The sequence below is a fragment of the Spea bombifrons genome, chromosome 4 (assembly GCF_027358695.1).
Source record: "Spea bombifrons isolate aSpeBom1 chromosome 4, aSpeBom1.2.pri, whole genome shotgun sequence".
Taxonomy (NCBI): Eukaryota; Metazoa; Chordata; class Amphibia; order Anura; family Pelobatidae; genus Spea; species Spea bombifrons.
Genome location: NC_071090.1, coordinates 107852390 through 107861371, shown reverse-complemented (window position 1 = coordinate 107861371; position 8982 = coordinate 107852390). Strand labels below are relative to the sequence as shown.

Sequence of the window (8982 nt, the reverse complement as noted above, 5' to 3'; positions counted from 1 at the left end):
GGGTTAAAACACTAAACATTTCATGTGGAATCTAAATAAACGGCACCCTGATTACAATGTCTAATTTATTCTCCTTGCCATCACTAGATAAAATAGGAATAAATAAATAAATAATGATAAATCAGAACCAGACCGCAGGTTTCCGGGCTAAACGTTTTAACACTGATGAGATCATAGCGAAAAAGTATGAGGTCAGTCAGCTGACTAATGTGTTAATGAACACCACTGACGCCACCAACGCTTTCAGGAGGCTCTTTTCAGTTTTTTTTTAGTCTGCTCCAGGAGATGCTTCTTGGAGTTTTTATGAGGATGGAATAAAATGATAAAGCATTTTGGGGCAAACATGCAGCCAAGCATGGCCCAACTCGATGACTGAATAGCAAAGATCTCCATGGCTACCGTGTACTTCCCGCTGGTGCTAAGCGAGGCCGGGATGTAGGACACCCAGACAGTGAGGAAGGCCAACATGCTGAACGTGATGAATTTTGTCTCATTGAAGCTGTCGGGGAGTCTCCTAGCCAAGAAGGCAACTATAAAGCTGATTATGGCTAAGAAGCCAAGATATCCTAATGTCCCCCAAAAAGCTGTGGGTGAGCCCTCGTTACATTCAATAATGAGAACTTCAGGTTGGGATTTGAAGTTGTATTCGGGGAAAGGAGGAGAAATGGTCAGCCACGCGATACCTATAAGTAACTGCAGAAAAACACAGAGTCCCATGACCATGTAGGAAACATGAGGACTCGCCCATTTTCTTAAATCACTGTTTGGCTTGGTGGCCCTAAAGGCAATCACTACCATGATTGTTTTGGCCAATAGACATGAGACACAGAATGCAAAGACCATACCAAAGGTTACCTGTCGTAGACGACATTTCTGAAGCCGGGGATAACCAATGAACGCCAGTGAACAGAGGAAGCAGAGGGCCAGGGAGATCAGAAGAAGACAGCTAAGGGTGTAATTGTTGGCTCTAACGGCAGGAGTAGCCCGGTAATAAATGAATAGCCCAAGAACAGCCACAGGGATCATGGAAGAGGATACACTGATGGATGCAAGAGCAGCACCAAGAGGTTCCTCATAGGACAGAAACTGAATCGTTTTTTGGAGGCAGCTGTCTTTCCGTTGATTTGGCCATTCATTCCACAGACATCTGAGGCACTCAAGTGAATCTACGGTTAGAAAGTTCAGGTTATCATCACCAAGTTTTATTAATCATTTCCACTTCGTGGAGCGCTGTTCCAAGACGTACTCACCGGTTCTGTTAGAGATTTCTCCTGGTGGGCAAGGAATACACTGGAAGCAGCAGGTCGGTTTCCCCCTGATGAGCGACCTGCGGAATCCTGGAGGACAGCTCCTGCTGCACATCGAGGTAGGAACCTGTTGGGGAAAATGAAATCATCTTGCATGAAAGCTTCATCAGTAAAACATTTTTTACAGAAGTTTTACATTTGTGGGTTGGAAACGATAAAGATCTGCTTCGTTCTCATCAGGACAATGAGACGTTTTGTTGATATCTCACACATCTCATCTCATTTCTCGTGAAATCCGGCATGAGTAATGAGTCAGTGCATGTTGTCTCGTTTTGTATTATGAAAATATGAAAACTATTTAATCTCCAGGCATACTTTCTTCTCCATCTGTCTTGGATTAGCGCCTATTGCTCATTGAAATGTCAGTAGACCAAGAGTTGACACGAGAGCTGAATGTTAATGTTAAAGGTGTGGCTTTCCTCTAAGATGGTGGCATATTTTAATAAAACAAAGAATACACGAACTAGATGGAACGATTCTAGGTGGAAAGGTGGAAGACTGAGGGAAATGTGATAAAGCTTTACAGAAAACGTATTAGATACCTAGAATAGCCTTCCAGTGGAAGTAGTCCAGGCTTACACCGTAAAAAGTCTCCCTACAAAGACCAACTGGTATTTGTTCTGCCATTGCAATGCATGTTTCAAATGATGTAAATATTATGTGTTATGTATTTGTTTTTCCATGTTTTCGAAACAAAATATTAAAATTCATCAAATCTGTAAATTTCTAAATAAAAATTCTGATAGATTATTAAAAAGTATTAAAAAGTGTGTCTCCTACCTGCTGTGTAGTCCACTGTAGGGCGCTCGTGTTTATGATGAGAACTTTTTCCCCAGGAGCTGAAGGACCATAGCTTCCGACCTTGACTGCTCTCATGGTACTATCGGGATTCAGTTGCCAGTTTACGATATCATATAGAGGAGGTGGGTCTCCGTTGGCATCAAAGAACATCTGTCTTCCACTGGGAAGTCTGACTTTAACCTTACTCATGTAGTGTACCAGCTGTTCACGTATCAATGTCCACAAAATGACCAAAGCAGAAAATAGAAAAGTATCATTACAACTGGGTTCAGTCATGTGTATTGTGACTCAACCCAACCCAAAATGTCCATGTCTATGTACTATAATGTGTATTGGGGTTCAATTGGACAGTCAATTGGACAGTCAATTACAGAGGAAATCCACCGTTTCCTGGCAAGTTAACAGCACAAGTCATATAATAAAAAAAAATCCAACCTAACTAGCTCAATATTTTAGGGAACCATTAAAAGAAATTACATAGTCCATAATTGGTCTATAAACCATATTATCAAAATCACAACTATACAGATGCCCCCAGTGGCCATTTGTGAAACTACAATATAAAAATGGTAGGGCTTTGGACCATTAAATTCACAATGTCATAGCCTGCATGTTTTAGAAAAGCTCCTAAATCAGAAAATTCTTAATTTGACTTTAGAAGATTTCCACTTTTAACAGGATCATGGGGTTTTTAGGCAAAAAGCATGTTTTACTTGTGTTTACTATCGAAAAATTAAGAAATCCTAGTATTATCAAATGATTTGCCAGGTTTTGGGCTGCGCATAATCGGTAATTGAGTATGGTGGAGCCAGATAAAATATGATTTCTTACCTGCCATGGTTGGAAATTCCAGAGATTTGGGCAACTTCCATTGCTAAAGGGACCTCTTCCCATTTCGCAAGAGTTTAAATCATGCAAAGCGTTGCCTATAACATGGACAGCACTGTACAGATTGGAAAGCATTGCTACATTGGATATGTTGCCCACGGAAATCTGAAAGTTGTCCATCCTGTCTCTTGCAGTACAGTTCCTAGATGGTTTCACCCGAGAAAATGTGAAGTTTTGAAAACCTGGCAATACACAACCCAACTGTTCCTCCAATAACATTCTATACCAGGCCTCTCCTGGAGGCTCAGACAGACTTCTGTGATAAATAAATTCATGAAATCCTGGGATAGTCCAGCTATGGAAGGCAAAACCTATGGTTCCCAAAAGGAATCTGGAATATTGATTTGATGATAGAAATTCTGAGGTTGCCCAGCCTTCGCTGGCCACCCATATCTTCTCAGTCACATTCTGTTTGATAATTTCGTTAACAAGAGGCATAAAGCCCAGGTCAGTTGAGACGACTACTATGGCTTTGGCCGTTGACTCCTTGATAACGCGAGCAACATGCGGAATGTTATAGTAAGGCAACGTGTTGTGAAGGTACTCTGTGAACTCCACACAGGCTCCAGATTTCAAGAGCTCTTGTTTGATAACCTGAATTCCCTGTTGCCCATAATCATTGGCCATAGCCACCAGCCCCACCCAGGTCCATCCAAAATGCAGCACCAACTGAGCCACCCCTTTGGACTGAAAAGCGTCACTGGGAACAGTACGGAAGAAAGATGGGAATTGCGTCCGGTCACTGAGGATGGAGCTGGTCGAGAAGTGGCTGACCTGTTGGTGTAGGACACAAAGAGTCTTAGTTGCTTTGTGATTCTGACTTTATAAACCACCCTTTAATACTCCTCTAAATCCCCACTTACTTGTGGATACCTGTTGAGTCCTAGAATATGTGCCAAGAGAATGGAATAGGTTGACGCAGAGTGACCAATGACGGCAGCAAGTTGGTCCCTGCCTTGACACCGGAAGTTAGGTATGGCTTTATTTTGTGCGGTTATCATCCACAGGGTTCCCTCCAACTCCCTTTGAAGCACCGTGCAGGAGTCATAAATCTGAAAGCCGAGGGTGATGTTGGGTAGAATATGGGGGTTATTGTTAATCTCTTCTGTGGCATATTTGACCACCTGCATCTGAAGGTACGACCCCAGTGATAATCTAAAGGGAAGAAATAGTTGCGCCCCCATGAGATATAATGGATGACCAAGAATACAAAACCATTGACAAGTTCTTTTCATGAACGACGTTTTACCTTGGCAGTGCACATTTACTTCTTTCTGCCTTATCTTAACTGGGAATTATGGAGACATTTTCTTTTTTAGCAATGTTTTTATGGTGTCCGGACCATTACAAAAAAAACAACTCCTATCTAAGAGCTTCAAATATACCGACACAGAGGTCTATTAGACATCATAACATGATAACGATTCTCTCAAAGCAGTGTACTTTCAACACCATACCTATTAAGAGCCTTGTGTGGATCACCCGAATTAACCCATTAATTTCCTTCATGATTTATATATTGGAAATCATCAAATCTAGGAAATCGATGACAATAAATTATTTGCCTCTATAGACAAAAAAGTGAGATTATTATCAATTGTTTTTATCATGTCCAACCACCAGTGATCTACCACCTACATCCCACAGCGTGCGGTTTGTCAACTCTTACCCTTTGCAGAGGATCGGACGTGGCTTCTCGGTGTACAGAACTTTGGAGTAGACTTTCTCCAGATGAAGAGGTAGAATAGCACCAATTCTGATGTCCCCAGTTTGGAGAATCCCCAACACATCCGGAGCATCCAGAAAGCAGCTATGGCTGGGAGAGTAATAGGCTGGGACGAGGTAATACAGCATGAGGTGCCACAAGGTCTTGTAAAATAGAGCCACCAACCTGAAACCAAACAGAAAACTAATGTCAAACATCGAGAGCTAGAGAAGAAAGATCCTCAAAAGATCCATTCCCGGAATTGTGAATATTTCATGTATTTATTTACGGCAATCCAAGAGAAGAACTCGAATGAGGTAGAATTACTGCATATCGCTAAGAGAGAGGGGATGTGATAAAAACATTTAAATACATAAAGGGGATTAACAAAGTGCAGGAGGGACGTTTATTTCAAAGGAGGAGAAACGTTCCAACAAGTGGCCGTAATCTAACATAAGAGGGCCAGAGGCTTAGATGGAGTGGAAGGAGGTTTTTCTCTACTGAGAGGGTGGTAGATAAGTGGAACAGCCTCCCAGCAGAAGTGGTAGAGGCTATTACAGTGAGGGAATGTAAACATGCATGGGATAAACATATGGCTCCCCAATCTAAGACGAGACCAACGACTGATCTGCCGGCAAGTTCTATGTTAATTGTGCCGGAGGTCTGGTGTTACCTGTGTTCGTCATCACTTCTGATATATCATCGATGGAGTAGCTGGTTATAGACAGAATCTTACCTCATTTTCCTCTCTATAATGCACCATCTGGCTTCTGCAGAACATTAACATTGAATACACCTTATATATATATATATATACCCAATAAACAGAGGAGAACCGGTCCCCCAGGCCTAATTAGAACTAGCCATTAGTATACCATAGAGACTCACAGAGCTGTATCGAGTGTCTCTGCCCTGAAGAGAGTACCATTCCCCATGTAGATGCATCTGAGAACCGAGAAGAAATAATTACCTATAATATTCTCACACGATGTGCTGTTTCATTTCTTGACAATATAACAAAATTCAGGGATTTGTAAAATATTACACAAAAAAAAACCATAACAATTAAAAAAAACTATAATAATAATTGCGGCTTCAGGCATATGTCCAGGTTCTTTTTCTCACAGCTTTTTCAGGGGAAATTGAAGTTCTCTCGGCCTGCTTGTAATCTTCATAGATTACATCCGCCTTTGTGGTTTGGGGGTTTTGCCGTTTTGGCCGTGGACCAAGGTAACAGGCGCCGGGCTGGCAGGCTACATCCAGCCAGACAGACACTTGAGAGATGTTCATCTTTTTTTTGTTGTTTCTTCCTGAGAAACTTCTTGTTCAAAAAATATACAGTATAATTAATTCAAAAAACAGCGAATTTTACTAATTTACCCAAAATTTGAAATCTAAGACCCTTGCACTTTTCCAGATAATACCGTATATGGAGAGCTTTAATGGAGAGGATATAAGCAGGAGCCCCTCTTTACAGTTTGAGCTCTATGGTAACTCTTCAGCCATGTTTTTTCTCCCCCTCCTCCATATTCTTTCACGCTGCTGGCCTCCACCTATGGCGCTCCTCTGCGGCACCCTTATAAATTCATAGTAGGGGGGGGGATTCTGCGCAATCCTTCCATATGCCTTGGCTCCCTTCCTGGAACCCCCAATAAACCCCCATGCAATTTGCCATACAGGAGATGTTTTTGGCCAACTTACCACCAGTCATCTCCAGCATTGGCTTGGAAGGAGTCCCGGGATGGGGGTCTCTAATGGAGCCAACGCAGTAAGCGCTCCTATTTATTTCAACAACAATCATGGAGGCAGAGAGCTGCAGCTTCATCTAAAATGTAATTATTTATTTATTTTTATTTCAGGTTGAAAGAATTAGGTAACAAAGGACCCAACTTGCAGGGCTGTCTGGGAGGATCTCTTTGAGTGGTCTAGAAGTCTGGATTAAATTCCGACATATTCTTATACTCGGCGGCTGTTTGATAAGCATTTACAGAGAAGTTTTAGTTGCGAAACTCTTTCTTCCTGCATGCGTGATAAGTAGAGTTCCTCTTTCTTAGACCTGGAGAGCTCATTCTCTTGAGATAACAGAGAAGGATGATTGTCCTGCTTGCTCTCTCCACGTTGGCCGCGCTGGGTAAGTCTACCTTTAGTCTTATTACTGATCTGTCTTAATTTATATACTTAGTTTATATATTAAAGAGATCCATGCTTTACGCTGATCTCCTCTTCCTTGAGTCTCTATTGGTTTTACCAAATCCAGTGAATCTCCCTCTCTTTTTTTTTGAAAAGCATGGATTTACACCTAAATGTTCCTTCCATCTTCCATACATCAAATCCTTAATTTCGATTCAGTGGTTAATCCAGTTACATGCGCTATGACAGGGACTTCCAGTATCCCGTTCAACAACCCTCATTAATGTTCTCTTTTTTTTTCCTCCCCAAGTGAGCAGCGATGACACATCAACTGCATATTGTGTAGACCAGCCTGCTGGAGTGGAATCATTTTCTGGGGACTCAGCTACCCTCTTCTGCCGTTTTGCGTACCCCCAGACAATCAAGAAAGTCCAAAGTAAAAATATTGCCTGGAAATTTGGCGACGACCCTTTTGGGTCAACAGAAATCTACAACAGCGCGACAACCAATCGAGGCGATGAGAGAATCTCCCTGCTGGGAGATCCTCAAATACATCAGAACGGGACCATCGTTATAAAAAACCTAACGGTCGATGACACGAACATTTACTACTGCCGCGTGCAACTCATATTACGTGACATCACAACAGAACAGTGGCAGCACACCAACGGCACCCAACTGACTGTGAGAGGTGAGTCCTGAAGAAGGCCCACATCCAAGGACGTACAGAATTTAGCGCCGAGGGGATCCCAAATGTGGCGCCCACACACATAAATAAAAAATGTATTTAATAATTTAAATAAGTTTGCATAAATAACATTTACTGAAAAGATAATACCGCGTTCTATAATAACAATACCCCTAAAGGTAAAAGGACGTTGATGTTTCACGAGTGTACGGGCATCTGGCTGCAGGAACTCCAATTGCAGAACATGCAGACTTGAGAAGCTGTCTCCACTCTGTACCAGGGCACCTCGCTATCAAGGGTAACTTGGTCACAGGAAGGGTTAATTGGGATAGGTTGACCTATTCTTGATTCCATATGACAAATCCTCCGAGGTGTTTAGAAAAATATCATTCTCATTTTACATTTAATGTTTTACTTTTAACGCTGTAGTAACTAGGACGATGTGACTTATCCACCCAGCGAACATTATTGAGCTCCGAGAAAACAGGGACACCAGGGGAAAAATGGGGGGGCAGAAGGATTTAAGTCCCAAACAGGAACGGGCCAGACTACAGAGGGGCAGTTAGGAAATATGTGGCAGATTGGTGGGATCATGGTAGCCAGGGCAGACTTGGTAGAAACGTGGCATCTGTGTAAATCTCGATGTGCCTACATGACTGCGTAGTGTGTGTGATCTTGCCCAAAGAGCCCCTGGCCAGTTGACCATAATCAGGGTGCGTCTGATCTAGACCAATCAGGGTTTTTCTTGTACAGATGTTGCCCCACTTTACCCCTTGGCACAGAATCCATCGGTGCAAATAGTAACTGGTAACTATGTCGTTATCTTTGTTAGTAGTTGACTGGTCTGAAATGTATCTTCTTCCCCTATATATAAAATATATAAAATCGGTATTTATCTAATATGTTTCTCTGTTTTTGTAGACAGGAATTCATTGGTTTTGCATCAACCACCCATCATCACCGCTGCCGTCGGTGACACTGTGACAATCCCATGCAGTTACTCAACCGCGCATGGCGCCAATGTCTCCCTTTCCAGTGTACAGTGGCGTTTCGGTCCTCAGCCCACATGCGGCAACATAGTTTTCAATAATACCGACAAGGACCAAAGATACAACCCGCAGATCTCCGTATTGGAAGGGTCGGCCTATTTACAAATCAAGAAAGCGAACTCTTCAGATTCCGGATTTTATTGCTGTGGAGTGAAAGGGGTGGTTGATAGAACTGTTTATCAGAATAAACGAGAGAGGGGAACGCAGCTGATAGTTACAGGTATTTATAGGTGAATGGACAACAAGGCCCTGTCCGTAGTCCAGGGCTTGACAAGTCCCTGGCACCCGGTCGCTATGGCAACAAACGCTTTCTGGTACCCATGATTTAACAGGGGAGCACAGGGTTAACTGTACAAATGTACAACGTGCACCTTAGTGCTAAATATAGTGCGTACAGGGTGGCCCAACACCAGC

The 8982-nt window shown here is 42.5% G+C and overlaps 1 protein-coding gene across 1 annotated transcript; it reads right to left on the bottom strand.

Annotated features, from left to right (window-relative positions):
- Positions 1–243: 243 nt before the first annotated feature.
- On the bottom strand, positions 244–6526 carry LOC128491570 (extracellular calcium-sensing receptor-like). Its single transcript, XM_053463889.1, has 9 exons — positions 6403–6526; positions 5827–5954; positions 5627–5646; positions 4666–4887; positions 3860–4151; positions 2940–3770; positions 2088–2309; positions 1251–1374; positions 244–1166 (listed from the first exon to the last, which is right to left on the bottom strand). The coding sequence occupies exons 1-9, from the start codon at positions 6524–6526 to the stop codon at positions 244–246; spliced, it is 2886 nt and encodes a 961-aa protein (XP_053319864.1).
- Positions 6527–8982: the final 2456 nt, after the last annotated feature.

What these genes read in the sequence shown, in the direction of transcription:
- LOC128491570 (XM_053463889.1), bottom strand. Translation starts at nt 6,526, where the DNA reads ATGAAGCTGCAGCTCTCTGCCTCCATGATTGTTGTTGAAATAAATAGG. An exon ending in CAATTTCCCCTGAAAAAGCT is followed by an intron (nt 5,647 to 5,826) that starts GTGAGAAAAAGA and finishes CTCGGTTCTCAG; the next exon opens with ATGCATCTACATGGGGAATG. An exon ending in CGTCCGATCCTCTGCAAAGG is followed by an intron (nt 4,152 to 4,665) that starts GTAAGAGTTGAC and finishes TCTTCCCTTTAG; the next exon opens with ATTATCACTGGGGTCGTACC.